Source organism: Macrobrachium nipponense, chromosome 15 (assembly GCF_015104395.2).
Source record: "Macrobrachium nipponense isolate FS-2020 chromosome 15, ASM1510439v2, whole genome shotgun sequence".
Classification (NCBI taxonomy): domain Eukaryota; kingdom Metazoa; phylum Arthropoda; class Malacostraca; order Decapoda; family Palaemonidae; genus Macrobrachium; species Macrobrachium nipponense.
This window is the reverse complement of record NC_087208.1, coordinates 56,524,034-56,541,319: the sequence shown is the minus strand read 5'-3', so window position 1 is coordinate 56,541,319 and position 17,286 is coordinate 56,524,034. Positions and strand designations below refer to the sequence as shown.

Genomic DNA, 17,286 nt, shown 5'->3' with positions numbered 1-17,286 from the left:
AGGTCCTGAAGGCAGGTGTGTGGGTGGGCCAACCAGACCCACCTTCACGTCCTTCTACCTTCGGGATATTGCCCACAAGTCCTTGGATACTTTTTCCTTGGGACCTGTGGTGGCTGCTCAACACGTTGTGTAAGCTTACCCAGCACCCGAGCAGGACAGAACAGCATCGATTCCTGGTATGACTGGGAGAATGAATGCGTGAATGAGAGAGTGACTGGCTTCTCTTCACCATCTTTTTCTACTCTACCTGTGGGCAGAGGGATACGGTCGTTACCTTGCTGGAAGGGAGTCAGATGCAGGTAAGCTATTCAACAGAGCTCCATCCTACCTCTTTAACTAGAGATAGGAGTAAATATCCACCACTTTCTCCAACAAGGGGGAGAAAGTGGATTGCCGACATGAGACAAACCCATTACTTTACATTTGCTCATGTAAAGGAAAAAGTTCTTACAATGCTGGTACAAAGAGATACGCTTGCCTCTCTCTTAGTACTCGGCCCAGAGGTCTGACCATTGATCCTGCGGTGCACACCCCGATCATCGGACAGAGGCTTGGATCCCTCCCTCGCTCTTACGACCAGGGAGCATTCCAGGGATGGACAAACACCAGTCTGTTCATCAAAAAGACTCAGATTCCTCCACCAAGAAGTGAGTCTTCCTATTGTTAAAGGACCGAGGGGTTTTGTATTACGTATCGGAACAAATGACAAATTTGTCGAAAATTGCATTTTTCCTAACTATACAAACCTGAGGTCCTTTACATATAGTCCCTCCTCATGCCACCCCTCACTCTGCGTATTTTGCATGGGCCAAAAGCAAAAGTGATTTGTTTACCTCCCAGTCGCGCGCGCGCGACGATCGGACAAGCAGTTAACTACCGTTTCTCTCCCTTGTTCGAAGCTTACGACCGTTCCAGCTGCCGCTAGCTACTTCCTATTGTTAAAGGACCTCAGGTTTGTATAGTTAGGAAAAATGCAATTTTCGACAAATTGTCATTTTACGAAGAGCGTCACATGCTTATTTTAGTTCATATGGGCCTTTCACATATCACATTATGTTGACGAAACTTCAATCTTTTGAATGGTATGCTTAGAGTTGTAATTGTATTCTTGTTACACCAATTAAATATCGAGTGAATAAGACCCGTCCAGCGTGATGAGGGTTGGTCGTTCATGATTTTTTACCCTAAGTGATTTCTCCCAAGTAAGAAATTTAGGCCATAATTTCCGATTAAACAGAGGTTAGTGAAAGTCTAGCCATGTGAAGTGCTAATTTACCTCCATGACCCTTTCAAAATTTTTACTTGGAACACCTTACGTGTAGAAGATTGACGCCATCTCACTGTTTGTGGAGTCACTTATGCAACAAACTTCCCATTACCTGTGCTAAATCTGCACACCATTTGTACCTATAGACGCTGGCACACTTTCTTCACAACAATCATAAATGATGACGACGTTCACTGTCGAGTCCAAGGAAACTCATGATTTTTGGGGAGGAAGAAGAAAGGGTGTGCTAGGTAATTAGGGTAAACTCACCGACTACCGAGGTTTTGGCCACCCTCCGAAAAAGTACTTTAACACGTCCTGACACCGGAGATGATCATCTGTCATGAGTTGTTGGTGTTGATAGCAGGAGCTCAAGTCCTCTGCTCTCCTTTCGAAGTAAGTATTTTATCCAAAGTTAGAAATTATGGCCATATTTCAAGATTTAAACAGAGGGTAATGAAAAGGGTGGCCAACGCAGTGCCCACAAACCCAAAACGCTTTCGAAATTTTTACTTAACGATTAAAACACTTTAGAAGATTGACACCATCTCGATGTTTGCGGAGTTGCTTGTTTCAACAAACTTCCCATTTCCTGTGCTAAATCCGCACACCACTTGTACCCATAGACGCTGGGGCACTTTCATCACAACAATCGTACACCCGACCTCTAACCAGCACTTATGGAAGGGGACTACGTACTTATCGAAGGGGACTACGGCATTCTTTGCGGCGTTTTGCGCTCTTCAATTGTTTATCAGTGTTGTCAATTGGTATGTGTTTACCCTCCAAACTGGGTATAAGACTTACACAAAACCGGGGAAATAAGTGAAATTAGCGTATCTGTTTGTAGTATATATACATATCACAGCAATTATCATTACTGCATTACTATGACAACTAGAATTCATGAAAACAGTTTGTAAATGCTCGGAGTATGTGTGACACTCCACTAGATTGGCAACGATGAGTCATTTTTCCTCGCGTCGTCTGCTTGTAAGTATACATACATCCAAATTATTTGTAATTTTTTGGGGTTAATTTGGTTGCAAAAAAGTGATAATAGACATGAATTAAATAAACATTTTGAAGTAACAAAGTACAGTTAAACTAAATAATGAGTAAAGGAAACAATTCAGGGAATAAAGCTTTGCACCTCATAATCATTGTCGTCGTCTGCTGCTTGTAACTGTGTTTGCGGAGTGAGTACTTAGGAACCAGGAACAGCAACGTGGTTCAAGTGCAATGTGGAGTGAATTAAGACAATCAAATAAGCACTGTGGAGTTTCAGTTGTGATGGCAGTAAGGATAAAACCACCAATTACAAGGTAAAAATGAATTCAGATCAAACCATGACAAGGGAATAAAAAGTTTCATACTTTCACTAATGTAGGCAACAAAATGTTGTTGTATTGTGCTGATTACAACTGCAATCTTGAGTAAAATCAATAAATGATACATATATACGCTAACATTGTTCAAATGAGTGCTGGGAAGGCTGGGAAAGATGGCGGATTGTCTGGTTAGACCGCCACACAATTGCTGCCATATTAGATTTCAAAACTGCCTTGAAAACATATTTTATGAAGAGCTCACATGCTTATTTTAGTTTGTATGGGGCTTTCACATATCACATTATGTTGACGAAACTTCAATCTTTTGAATGGCATGCTTAAATATCGAGTGAATAAGGCCTGGCCAGCGCGACGATGTTGGATCATCTGCGGTTGTTTACCCTAGTTAGATAAATAGTTAAACATCAGTATAAGGTTATGAGTTGTATAAATTTATTACATATTCATGATTATTAATTTGAAAATATTCGTTGTTGATAAAGCAACTAGATTCCTGACACAAATTTCAATGGTTTTGCTGTGAACATTAGCTATGATGTGTTGTTTGCGCTTATCTAGTTTTTATTGCTATTGCCAATTGGTATGTGTTTACCCTACACAAAACCGTGGAAATAAGTGAAATTAACGTATCTATTTGTAGTATGTATTACATAAATATTAGAGCAATTTTATCATTGCATTACTGTGGCAACTAGAATTCATGGAAACAGTTTGCAAATGCATTGGTGTATGTGTGAAGCTCCAACAAATTGGTGACGATGAAATTTTGCTATTCCTAGCATGCAAGCATTAAAGATTACATTTAATTTAGGCATAGGTACAATTATTGAAAAAAAAGTCAAAATAGTAATATAGACTTAAATCAATGAAAAGTGCTATAAAAAAATAACAAAATTTTTGCCATAAACAATTCACTACTCTGTTGTCTGCTCGACAGTGCGTTTGGCAGCCAGAAGTACGTACAGGGCACCATAAAGTTCCAGTACTATTACAAGTATTTATTGCTCAGAAACCATATAATATAGAGTAATGCAGTTTTTTGTAGAATGTTCTACATTTCGTCAAGTTTACATCTAGACCAATTCATTCTACAAAAAACTGCATTACTCTGTTATACTGTTTCGGAGCAATAAATACTTGTAATGGTACTGGGACTTTATGGACACCCTCTACAATAAGACAGAAAAATTGTTCCTGGTATGGCTTCGCTATGAACAAACTCTTACATATTTCAAGTGTAATATGGAGTGAATTATGAACAAAATGTGTATAATTATAATCAAATAAGCACTGTGGAGTTTCAGTTGTGATGGCAGTAAGGCTAAAACCACCGATTATAAGGTAAAAATGCATTTCAGTTCAAAACATGCCCCCGGGAATATGAATTCTCATACTTTCACCAATATAGGCAGCAAAATGTTTTATTGTGCTGATTACAATTGCAGTCTTGAGCAGTATCAATAAACGTTCCATATACTATGTGCAAATATTGTTCAAATGAGCGCTGGGAAGGCTGGGAAATATGTGATCCCGTTTGTGGAGACAAAAGGGACAGGAGCAAGGAGGTGCTGTATTGGATTTAAAAACTGGCTTGAAAACATATTTTGTGAAGACCGCACATGCTTATTTTAGTTCATATGGCACTTTCATATAGTATCTCATTATGTTGACGAAACTTCAATCTTTTGAATGGGATGTTTAAAGATGTCATTGTATTGTTGTTTCACCAATTGAATGTAGAGTGAAAAAGGGTGGTCTTCTCGAGTGAATGGACTCTATGCGATTGTTTACCTTAATAGCCTATGATGTGATAATACGTTCCGTAGGGGATAAGTGCCATCACTGCACCTCACACGGTGCACTGTAGGCATTACTTGAGGTTCTTTGCAGCATCCATTCAGCCCCTAGTTGCTCTGTACTAGAAAATGGAAGGTGGTAAGCTTATTTTTCACTTTAGGTCACTTGTTCAAGGTACAAATTCCAGGGATATCAGATGGTGTAGCATCACCTTTTAGAATTTTGGGCTTGGGCTGAGTTTTAATATGATACAGTTCTTCTACCCTGTTTTACTGTTTTGAATCTGTTGAGAAGTTAGAGTTCTAGTTGGCAAAGGACAAGGACGATGAACTTTTTCTGATGTGATAAGGTTACATTCTTCCTTATGATCAACCAAGAAACAACAGAGAAATTTGGAGGGTCAGTCCTCTTTCACCTACAGAGTACCATTTGTCATACATAAAACTATGGCCTCCACTGGTTTTTACAATTACAGTAAATAACTGAGGAGTTCTGTCAGTGTTCTCTCTCTATTCTAGTATAGTGTTCTCTCTATTCTAGTATATATTTTACCTTACAATGCCTACAGCTCCAGCTGAATGCTTAGTTAATTGAGTCGTAGTGTCAGAATGCTACTTATGTGGGAAATATTCTTAAAAATGTCAGGTTTTTGAGATTTTTTAAATAAAAGGCCTGATGTATATGTTTTTATTTGTTGTGCTGTAGATGTAAGACAAGTATTTTTTCTGTTATGTGTCACTGAATACTATATTTGATTCTAGGTGTCTGGGGATACAAAAATATCAGAGATGAAGACAATGGTGGACGAGTTTCTCTTCGTTGCACCACATTTACAGAGACTTGTATTTAAGGGCAAAACTTTATCAGGTTTGTATCATGTGCTTTTTGTTAGGTGTCCATTTTTCTTTCACTAATGACAATTATGTACTTAGCTAGGATACATGCTTACCCTTAAAGTTTTACATAGAACTTGTATATATCTGCAGATTGATCAAATTGCCATTAGTTTTAACACAGCCCCATGTGTTTACTGTGATGTTATCTGTGCATTGATTAAACTTGAAGCCTACTGGGATTTTACTAAGTAGACACTTGGGACATCCAACTATCTCAGTACTTGAGGTCAGAATGAGACAAATATCTGTGTAACAAACTTCATTCCTAGTGCAGCAAATAAATATACTACATTCATTTACTATCCAAAGCCATCCAAACATAGTTTCTTGATACTGTAGGTAGAATTACTATGTGAATTAAAGGAGAACACTTTAGAAGGTGCTGTGAAAGTCAGCAGAGAAAATTCAATAAATGAAAGATTAAGTGTCTTTGCAGGGCGTACATTTTGGATACTATGGTTTTAGGTTTAGATTTGTGGAATTTTCTTTATTTTACAAATGGTTTCAATTGTAGGTTGATAAAGAATTTTAAGTCTGTGGTCTTAGTAAACCACAAAATAGTAATGATTGACTTGGCAGCTGTTCCATAAATGACTTTGGTTGTAGCTGTTGCTTATAAGACTAACTAGTCATTCAGGATTTCCAATGACCAATAATATTTTATTATATGCAATATACTATACCATTTACTTCAAGGTCAATACATTATGTGAGGGGAAGCTCAGAGCGTGGGTATTTATTATTTAAGCATTTATCACAAGTTTATCATGCCTTGAAATTAGCAGCAGGTCTTGTCTGGTTTTCAGTGGCTCTTTATACCATAGCATTATCACTGATATTCTCCTTTTCTGGTGAAGTCATGATGACTAAAGTTAGCATTTTCAGTACATGTCATTTGGATTATCACTGCTGTTGAGCAAGCTGGCTTTTCTCACAAGTACTACATACATAGTAAACATGTAAGATGACTCGGAAATTCCCATTTTTGGTGAGTTGACACTATGGTTAGGAATGCCACAGTTTCAAACCAAATACATAAAGACATAGTAAGTTAGACAGTTGTGTCAGATACAGAAAAATCAGTTATTATGATCTAGCAAAAATTTACTATCTAGTACACAAGGTGTACAGCATGGTATTTCTTGGATATAAAATGTTTCTAGCTTGTGACCAGTAAGAATGAATACTGTATGTGCCGAGGTTGTAGAAAACAATCCTTTAAATTGCAGTTGTGTGGTAATACACAAATTACAAAAAGGTTGATACATATGTATTTCTATTGTTTAGTATACCAAGAGTTGTTTTTGTCTTTTATTTTAACAATCCCTTCCCACCATCCTGTTTGACTGACTGGATGGTGTCAGCAATTACAGTGGTACCTCGAGATACGAAAGCAAATACGAAAAATTTTACGGCTCTACATACGAAAATTGCTCAAGATACGAAAGGTTGTTGCTGTAAAGTCCGAGATTTGCCCGGACCACCGATAACAATTTTGAAACTCGCGCGCCGCCAACTAAGTAGACTCGCCACCATCCTCCCGCTCTCCCATTGGTTCCTGATGCTAGTCACCGCCATGAGATCCTTCTCTCCTATTGGTCAGCATTCCTCCCATGATGCATCTACGTAGCGGCGTGCTTTTTCGGCCACTCAGTAGCAGCATAGTTTCTATACGCATGCGGTATTTGTTCGTCCTAACGATTTCATTTATTAATGTAAATTCGTTAATGATTTCGTTGTAGTATGCTTTATTGTGTTGTGTAAGAACTTTACTACATACGTATACGTACTATGTAACATAATTACGTACAGTATATACGTAGTCATGGGTCCCAAGAAACTTGAAATTCAACGAAAGAAGAGGATGCTCTCTTTGGAGACGAAGATGAAGATTATCAAGAAGTATGAAGCTGGTATGCAATTGAGTGTGATCACCAAGGAATACGGCCGATATCCGTCGACAATAGGCACCCTCCTTAAGCAGAAGGATGTCATCAAAGCAGCTACAACTTCCAAGGGCGTCACTATTTTGTCCAGCAAGAGGACCCACGTGCACGATGAAATGGAAAGGCTTCTTCTTGTCTGGATAAAAGACAAAGAAGTCACTGGCGATACGATAACGGAGACGGCAATCTGCCACAAGGCTAGCGCTATTTTCGGCGATTTGATTGCCCAGGCTGAAGACGACGAAGGAGAAGGGACATCAACGCCAACCCCAGACTTCAAGGCTTCGCATGGGTGGTTCGAGAAATTCCGTAAACAGACTGGCATCCATTCGGTGGTGCGGCATGGGGAGGCGGCCAGCTCGGACATGAAAGCGGCTGAAGCCTTTAAAAAGAAGTTCGATGAGATGATGATCAAGGAAGGCTACAGTTCTCAGCAAATCTTCAACTCTGATGAGACTGGCCTTTTTTGGAAAAAAATGCCTCGTTGGACGTACATCACGCAGGAAGAGAAGCTACCGGGGCATAAGCCTATGAAAGACAGGCTTGCACTCGCACTTTGTTCCAATGCCAGTGGGGATTGCAAGGTGAAGCCCCTACTTGTGTATCATTCGGAGACTCCTCGAGCCTTCAAGGCTCACAAAATGCTTAAGGAGAAGCTTCCAGTGATGTGGAGGGCTAATGCGAAAGCCTGGGTAACGAAGCTTTAGTTCACCGAGTGGGTAAATCTGTGTTTCGGCCCGACAGTGAAGAAATTCTTGGAAGAGAAGCACCTCCCTCTGAAATGTCTGCTGGTGTTGGACAATGCCCCTGCCCACCCTCCTGGCCTCGAGGAAGATATCCTAGTGGAGTACTATTCCTTCATCAAGGTTCTTTATCTTCCGCCTAACACCACCCCTCTCCTCCAGCCCATGGACCAGCAAGTGATATCGAACTTCAAGAAGCTATATACGTACAAAACATCTTTTTAAGAGATGTTATGACATCACCGATACCACAAACCTCACCTCGCGTGAATTTTGGAAGGAGCATTTCGACATCGTCATATGCATCCGACTCATCGACCAAGCTTGGCAGGAGGTTTCGAGGCAAACCTTGAATTCCTCATGGAGGAAACTTTGGCCTGATGCTGTATCCGCCTGAGGCTTTGAGTGATTCGACGTGGGCGAAGCTGGTGATGCAGATTCAGGAACGGTTGACGATTCTGAAACTGTTTCGCAACCAGATCTTGACGAGATCGTTGCACTCAGCAAGTCCATGGGGCTGGTTGTTGACAGGGACGACAGCAATGACCTTCTCGAGGAGCACCAAGAGGAGCTTACGACGGATGACTTGAAGGAGTTGGAGGCCATGCAACATAACGTCGTTCAAGAGGAGTTTTCTAGCAGCGGCGAGGAGGAGGAGGACTCTATGACAACGGCAGAAATTAAGGATGCTCTAGCTGCTTTTCATAAGGTGCAATCATTCATAGAAAAGAGACACCCCAAAAAGGCTTACACAGGTCGTATGCTTGCACAGTTTGATGACGTTTGCCTGAGTCGTTTCAGGAACATTGTGAAAAGTAGGCAGAAGCATTCTTCCTTGGATAGTTATTTTTTAAAGAGGCCTTCAGTATTAGCAGGAGTAAGCAAAAAGGAAGAACCAAGTGATACTAAAAAACAGAATGTTGAAAGTGGTGAAGAAGTTGAAATTGTGTAACAAAATGTATATATATATATAGTATATATATATATATATAAAAAAAGTAATAAAATAATTAAAAATAAAAAATTGGAAAAAAAAATGTAATTTTAAGTTTTTTGTAAAGTTAAGTGTTACAGTTTTGTTAATGTGTTTCGTAAAGTTTAGTTTATGTTTTCCTTACATTTTTTATGTTAAGTGCACGTACGTATCTGCCGTTTGTCCTCCTCCTCTGTCGCCACTTTCAGAGATAGCCTCACTCGAAAGGTAAGCTTCCACATTTTACTACATACGTACGTTTGTACGTACAGTATTTCTTGTATTTCATGTACACTAATACACTTTATTTACAGGTATATTAGCAGTACGTATTAAGTTAGGTATTGAATGGTCCAAATTGTTGTAGTATTTCATTGTTTTATACATTCAACTTACCTGTCAGATATATACTTAGCTATTGACTCCGTCGCGCCGACAGAATTTCGAATTTCGCGCACACGCTACAGGTAGGTCAGGTGATCAACCGCGCTGCTGCTGGGTGGCAGGAATAGGAACCATTCCCGTTTTCCATCATATTTTTTCTGTCGGCCATACTGGTAACATCGTTGTTGGTATCTCCGGCTGGATTTTGTTTTTTGGATTGCAATTGATCTTCGTTTTGGACCTTTGGTGACGTATTTGGATCGTTGTATTGGCATACGCTATTGTGGACCGTTATTGGATTTTGTCTTGGATTTTTCATCATGTTGTCTGATTCTGGAAGTGTAGTGAGAATGTGTGAATGCAGGGTGCAAGGTGAGGATGCCGAAAGCTTCGGTTGATCCTCATACTGTCTGTAGAATATGTAGGAAGTATGAATGCTCGATCGATAACACTTGTCGTGAATGTGAGAGTTTGAGTGCTGAAGGGTGGAAGTCTTTAACTTCATATTTGAAGAAGTTAGAGAAAGACCGGTTAAGGAAGTCCTCTTCCAAAACCAAGCCTAGCTCTCTTTCTTCGAGTGAAATGGTGAGTAATTTTGTACCCTCTTCTAACATTATGAATGCTCCTTCTAATGTTTCAGGATTTTCTACTGATTCTGCTTCGGAAATCGCAAGCCTTAAAGCAGCGCTTATGAAAATGGAGCGTAAAATGGCTGCAATAGAAGGTAAGCAAAATTTGAGTGCTGTGGAAAGTGATGTGAATGTCCCCAGTGAAGTGTAGGAGGCGTCTGACTGGCTTCACAACGCTCCCAGGCCTAGACCTCTTTCAAGCTCCCAAGCCCAGAGGAGAAGAAATGTCAAAAGCCGTACGGAGGTTATGGAGAATCCCCACCAGTCAGACGTCTCTTCGGCAGATTCTGTGACATCCCAGACTGCCAAAGAACGCATTAGAAAAAGCGTTCTGCGTGAATGTTTTTTGTCTTCCGAGAATTCGTCACCCAAAAGAGGATGGAGATCGGCGGATCATTCTCGTCCCCTGAAGAGGATCTGGGAAGAGACTGGGATTAACTCGAGTCCGGAACGTTTTTCGGAGGATTCCCCGACAGAGGATAAGATAGCAAAAGTTTTGCCTTCTCCCGCTAAGTCGTCGAGAATGGAGAAAGAATCCTCTCATTTAGATCAAAGGGAGGAAACGACTAAGATATTGAAAGACATGCAGGAGGCCATTGCTTCCCTGGTCGGGGTTCTTTCCCGAGATCCGCCCAGAAGAAAGGATAAATATCTTCCGGTGAAGAAATCGAGGACACCTTACTATCAACCTCCTAGGAAAGAAGTTTCCTCGTCGGATGAAGAGTCGGTCTTTCACAGACCCACGAAGCTACGAGTTCGTGGAGAGACAACCAGGCGAAAAGCGCCAGCCAGGCTCGAAGCGCCAGCCGGACGCGAGGCGCGAAGCGTCAGCTAGGAGAGAAGCGCCAGCCAGACGTGAGGATCTGGTCAAGCGCAAACCAACATCAGGACAAGAAGATGGATTTATGCATAAAGAACTACCTTTTGGGAGTAGGAAAGGTGTATTAGAGGTAACTACCGAGCGTGAAGCGACAACCAGGAGCGATGCGCCAGCCAGGCGCGAGGCGCCAACCAGGCGCGAGGCGCTAGCCAGACGCGAGGCGCCAGCCAGGTGCGAAGCGCCAGCCGCACGCGAGGAGACAACCAGGCGCGAGGCGCCAGCTGATAAGGGAATGCAAGTTGAGCTGGAAGTTGCTAAGAGGAGATATTTATTGATGCATGCAATATCTTCGGATAGCGATTCTCCTGCAAATAAGAGCCCGATTCAGGATAAAGGGGATCGAACTCCACAAAAAGAACCTTGTATATCGAAGAAGAGAAATTATTGGATAGGAAGGAGAGAGCTTCTAGATCGGTTAGCCTCTCTCCTTCTAGGAGTATATCTCCTAAGGGAAAAGATTCCCATATAAGAACTCACTCTCCTTTCATGATGGAGTTGGAAGACTTGTCCGAGGAAGAAACCCCGAATAATGAGGGCGTATCCAATTACAAAGTATTAGCGTCTTTACTTCTTCAAGAGTTTGGAGATTCCCTAAGCCCAGCAGCTCCTCCCTCTCCGAGATCTTTGTATTCGAGTACGAAAACTCCTAAGTCGTCCTCGTATTTGAAAATGAAACCAGCTATTTCAGTGAAGAAAGCTCTTCAATCTTTAAACAACTGGTTGAATGTGAAGAAGGAGGCTCAGAAAACAGTTTTCTGCTCTCCTCCTTGTAAACTCGGAGGGAGGAAAGGAATTTGGTATAAGACGGAAGAAGCGATGGGTCTTATGCTACCATCTTCAGCAGAAGCTGATTTTTCTAGCTTAGTCGAAGCATCAAGAAGGCAGGCATTGAATTCAGCGAAGGCTTATTGGAGCATGTCGGAATTGGATCAGCACCTTAAGGGACTTTTTCATGTTTTAGAGGTTTTTAACTTCTTGGATTGGTCCCTTGGAGTGCTGGCCAAAAAGGCGAAAGAACCTGACGATTTGGAACCCGAAGTTCTACATAGTATTTTATCCTGTATGGTTTATATAAAGCGGTTCAAGACGGTTCAGGAGAATTGACCTCTCTTTTTGGTGCGGGAGTAGTGAAGAAGAGATCGTTGTTTAGTTCATTCCTGACCAAAGCCGTGTCCCCTTCACAGAGGTCAGCCCTGTTGTATGCCCCTATTTCGGAGTATCTTTTTCCTTCTCTCTTGGTGAAGGATATTGCGAAGTTGCTGGCTGAAAAAGCGACCCAAGATCTCTTGGTTCAATCTACCAAGAAAACGAGACCAGCGGTTTCAGTGGCTAAGAAGACTGCTCGTACTCCGGTAGTGCCCTTTCGGAGAGGTTCCTCCTCTCGACCCCCAACAAAAAGGAAGACGACAGAGAAGCGAGGAAGGTCTTCCTTTCGGGCTTTTAAGAAAACAAAGTAGCAGCAAAATCCTCCAAACTTCTGTAGGGGCCAGACTTCTAAACTTTGTTGGAGCCTGGGCAATAAGGAAAGCCGACCCTTGGACGATAGCAGTCTTGGAAAAGGGTTACATCATACCTTTTCAGGAAAAACCTCCTTTGTCGAAAGTTCCGAAGGAACTGTCGGCGAAGTACAAGGACCCTGTGCTGAGAGAGACACTTCTTCAGATGGTGATAGCGATGAAAGACAAGGAAGCAATAGAGGAGGTTCAGGATCCTTCCTCCCCCGGGGTTTTACAACCACTTATTTTTAGTACCAAAAGCATCGGGGGGATGGAGACCAGTCTTGGATGTGAGCTCCCTGAATCGTTATGTAGAAAAGAAAAAGTTCTCGATGGAGACTTCTGCCTCGGTGCTTTCAGCCCTGCGAAAGGGAGACTGGATGGTCTCTCTAGACCTGCAGGATGCCTATTTTCACGTTCCTATTCACCCATCGTCGAAGAAGTATCTAAGGTTCGTGATACAAGGAAAGGTCTTTCAGTTCAGGGCCTTGTGCTTCGGCCTCTCCACCGCTCCGCAGGTATTCACGTACCTGATGCGGAACGTGGCCAGGTGGCTACATCTGGAGGGTATAAACGTCTCTCTTTATCTAGACGACTGGCTAATAAGAACAAAATCCCAGAAACAATGTCTGGAGGATCTACGGAAGACACTCGAGTTGACAAATTCATTAGGACTACTTGTGAATCTCGAGAAATCGCAGATGATCCCCTGTCAGGACTTAGTCTATTTGGGGATTCAGATGAATTCTAGGGATTTTCGGGCTTTTCCGTCCCAAGAAAGGATTTTGAGAGGGATGCAGAAAGTCACGTCTTTTCTAAAGAAAGAGAAGAGTTCAGCCAGAGAGTGGCTAAGCCTTCTAGGTACTCTTTCTTCCCTAGAATAATTTGTGTCCCTAGGAAGACTTCATCTTCGACCACTACAATTCTTCCTAAAACAATCGTGGACTTGGAAGAAGGGACGTCTGTCGGACACTTTTCCTGTAACATTAGAAGCGAAGAAACACCTGAAGTGGTGGCTGCTTCCGCTAAAAAAGAATGAGGGAGTGTCTCTAGAGGTTCGGAGCCCAAACCTAACCTTGTTCTCAGACGCTTCAGAGACGGGATGGGGAGCGACTCTAGGGGCAAAAGAAGTGTCGGGCAGATGGGAGAGAGAACAGAAGGACTGGCATATAAATGCCAAAGAACTATATGCAGTGTTCCTGGCTCTGAGATTCTTCGAATCAGAAGTAAAGAATCAAGTGATCCAAGTCAACGCAGACAATACCACGGCGTTGGCTTATATAAAAAAACAAGGGGGGACGCATTCGTTCTCCCTTTACGAGATAACGAGGGACCTGCTGTCATGGACAGAGGAGAGGAACATCACACTCCTAACCAGGTTTGTGAAAGGAGAAAAGAATGTGAGAGCAGACAGGCTCAGCAGAACAAACCAAGTTCTCCCCACGGAGTGGACTTTACACGAGCAAGTTTGTCAAAGTCTGTAGAACCTGTGGGGAAGACCACAAATAGATTTATTTGCGACATTCCTTTCAAAAAGGATAGACAACTTCTGCTCCTCAGTCGAAGACCCGAGAGCGATAGCGGTGGATGCCATGCTACTGGAGTGGTCGGGACTCGACGCTTACGCCTTCCCTCCATTCAAGTTGCTAGGAGTAGTGATGAAAAAATTCGTAGCATCAACAGGGACGAGACTAACACTCATCGCCCCGTTTTGGCCATCCCGAGATTGGTTCACAGAGGTACAGGAATGGACAGTAGACTACCCAAGATCTTTTCCAAACAGGATAGATCTTCTCAAACAACCCCACTTCGAGAGGTACCATCAAAACCTCCCTGCTCTCGCTCTGACTGCCTTTCGACTATCGAAAGATTGGTCAGAGCGAGAGGCTTTTCAAGCAAAGCTTCGAAAGCAATTGCTAGGGCCCGAAGATCGTCAACCATTCGGGTATACCAATCGAAGTGGGATGTGTTCAGAAGATGGTGTAGGAAGAATAAACTGTCCTCCTCCGATACCTCTGTGACCAATATAGCAGATTTTCTGTTATTTCTGAGAGAGGAAGCTCATCTTTCAGTTTCTACCATAAGAGGATACCGAAGCATGCTCTCGGCAGTTTTTAGAAATAGAGGATTGAATTTGGCAGAAGATAAAGATTTACACGATTTAATAAGATCGTTTGAAACCTCTAAATCTATATCCTCAGTTCCTCCAAGCTGGAACCTGGATGTAGTACTCAAGTTCCTCTCGTCAGAAAAGTTTGAACCTCCTGACCGTGCCTCGTTCAGAGATTGGACGAGAAAGTGTATTTTCCTCATAGCCTTAGCTACCGCTAAGAGAATCAGTGAAATCCATGCCCTAGATTCTCGAGTGGGTTTTAAAAGAGACGCGGCTGTCTGTACTTTCCAAACTTTATTTTTAGCAAAAAATGAAAACCCTTCGAAACCCTGGCCAAGGAGTTTTGAAGTGAAAAGTCTTTCAACTTTGGTGGGAGACAAAATTGAAAGAACTTTATGCCCAGTTAGAGCTCTTAAGTTCTATCTTAAAAAGAAAGAAGAGCTGCGGGCATGTAAACAAAGTTTATGGTGCGCAGTGCGGGATACAAAAAGGCCAATGTCCAAAAATGCGTTGTCATATTTTGTTAGAAGTGTGATTACGGAAGCTCACAGTGTATGTGCAGACGATTCCTATAAGTCACTGCGAGTAAAAGCTCATGAGGTAAGAGCTGTGGCAACGTCATTATCTTTCCAGAAGAATATGTCTATGAAGGATATTATTAATGCGACCTATTGGAGATGCAATTCGGTATTCTCATCTCACTATCTTAAAGATGTTAGGATTACCTATGAAAAGTGCTTCTCTCTGGGTCCTTTCGTGTCTGCGGATACAGTGCTGGGAATAGGGACGCATACCGATCCTTAACTGAAAAGATTAAAATTTGTTTATGAAAAACCCTACCTTTGAGTTAGGCTCTAAGTTTCTTCTTACATGACGGCTGGGTGTCGCACAGGCGGCCGTTGCCTTGGTTAAGTAAGGAACTGTGAGTTTATCTTACAGGATGGGCTATACTATAGGAGACTGTGTCTTTGATCGTACGTAAATCTTCCCTTTCCTTGAGGCAAGTTTTTGGTTTACTACTGATAAGGGTACTAGTTGTCGCACAGGCGGCCGTTACCCTTGTCAGTAAGGAACTGCGAATGTGCCTTATAAGCGGAGTTGTACTAAAGGCTTTGTCTAAAAATCTGTGCATGAACCTCCCTTTTGAGACAGTATCAAGGTTTTTCTGCTGGCATGAGCACTTGACGTCGCACAGGCGGCCGTTGCTTCTGCCAGTGGGAGGACTTGAATGGGTCTTAAAAGCGGGGTTGTACAAAAATTTTAAATTTTGAATTTATATTGTTCGTAATTAAGTGATGTGTGAGATAATTGTGTTTGAGTTTTTTGGTTGTTTGCAAGGGGTTAGGGGATGATTCCTTGCAATCTTAGAAATAACATGGTGTTAGGTTAAGGTGATCGGGATCGGTATTGTGTTCCTTAGAAAAAAGGTACTTGTCATATAAGTGGATCGAAACCCTTTGACATAGCCCTTAATAGGATCGGCCAAGTAAGTGGATAAGACCCCTTTGGCAGACCTACAAGAACTCTTGCAGACTGCTGGTTATTAATCATGAAGTCTTCAGTCTAAACAGGTAGGAACCAAGGTTTTATTTAATTATTACCTACAACGAATGTTGTGATTTCTGTTTAAATCAATTATTAGCTGTCTTTTATCCTCCTCCAATGGTGTGAATCAGCTAAGTATATATCTGACAGGTAAGTTGAATGTATGAAAATGATATTGTTATGATACAATAAAGTTTTATACATACTTACCTGGCAGATATATACAATTAATTGCCCACCCATCCTCCCCTCAGGAGACAGATGGTTTAGAAAAAATATGATGGAAAACGGGAATGGTTCCTATTCCTGCCACCCAGCGGCAGCGCGGTTGATCACCTGACCTACCTGTAGCGTGTGCGCAAAATTCGAAATTCTGTCGGCGCGACGGAGTCAATAGCTAAGTATATATCTGCCAGGTAAGTATGTATAAAACTTTATTGTATCATAACAATATCATTTTATAGGTCAATTTAGCTTTATTATGAAATTTACTGGGGTGTTTTTGGAGGGCTTGGAATGGATTAGCCATTTTACATGTAAAATGCGGTCCACGATACGAAAAACTCATGATAAGAAGGCAGCCTCGGAACAGATTAATTTCGTATCACGAGGTACCACTGTAAAGTATTTTAGTAGCCTTATGTAAGTTGGATTGTGGTTAAACTAAGAAACTTGGCCACAGAGAAGGATTTTGTCATTAGATCTTCATTTTAGATTTAAGGCTTTGTAGTGACAAACATATCCTAAATTTGTGATGAAACTGAGGTATTAACCAATGTGGATATATTGCAGATATACACTATTTTGTTTTTTCCTAAATCATTGTCTCAGAATCTTTTTGAACCAACAGAGGAGATGACTGTAGATGATGCCGGCATTACAGAAGGAGCTAAAATACATCTCATGGTTAAAAAGAGTGAGAGTCCATCACCTGCCAATGGTGCTGGATCTTCTAAAAATATCTCGCCTGGTCCAACAATAGATTTCTTTGCACAACTTTCCTCCTTTCTTAGCAAACATTTAACAGAAGAGCAAACTGCAAAGGTTGTTAGTGAATTTAGAAAGGTAAGAAAATTTTTGATAAATTAGTGATGATTGTTGAAGATTTTGTGTTAGTTTGTTGAAGATTGCATAGAATTGTTAAATATTCCCTAGTTTGACAAATCTTTCTTGAAAAAATCCATTTAGCTTTATTTGAGTTTTCATGAATCAAGTTTATTTGCTTGAATAGTTCAGTTTAATTCATTTTGCGTCTGCATTATACT

At 41.5% G+C, this 17,286-nt stretch overlaps 1 protein-coding gene across 1 annotated transcript in view; it reads left to right on the top strand.

Moving 5' to 3' along the window:
* LOC135194966 (ubiquitin-like protein 4A) overlaps positions 1-17,286 on the top strand; it is a 39,754-nt gene that overhangs the window by 17,492 nt on the left and 4,976 nt on the right. The window contains exons 2-3 of the mRNA XM_064221206.1: positions 5,178-5,283; positions 16,872-17,086. Coding sequence (XP_064077276.1) covers positions 5,178-5,283; positions 16,872-17,086 — 321 coding nt within the window. The remainder of the gene's footprint in view (positions 1-5,177; positions 5,284-16,871; positions 17,087-17,286) is intronic.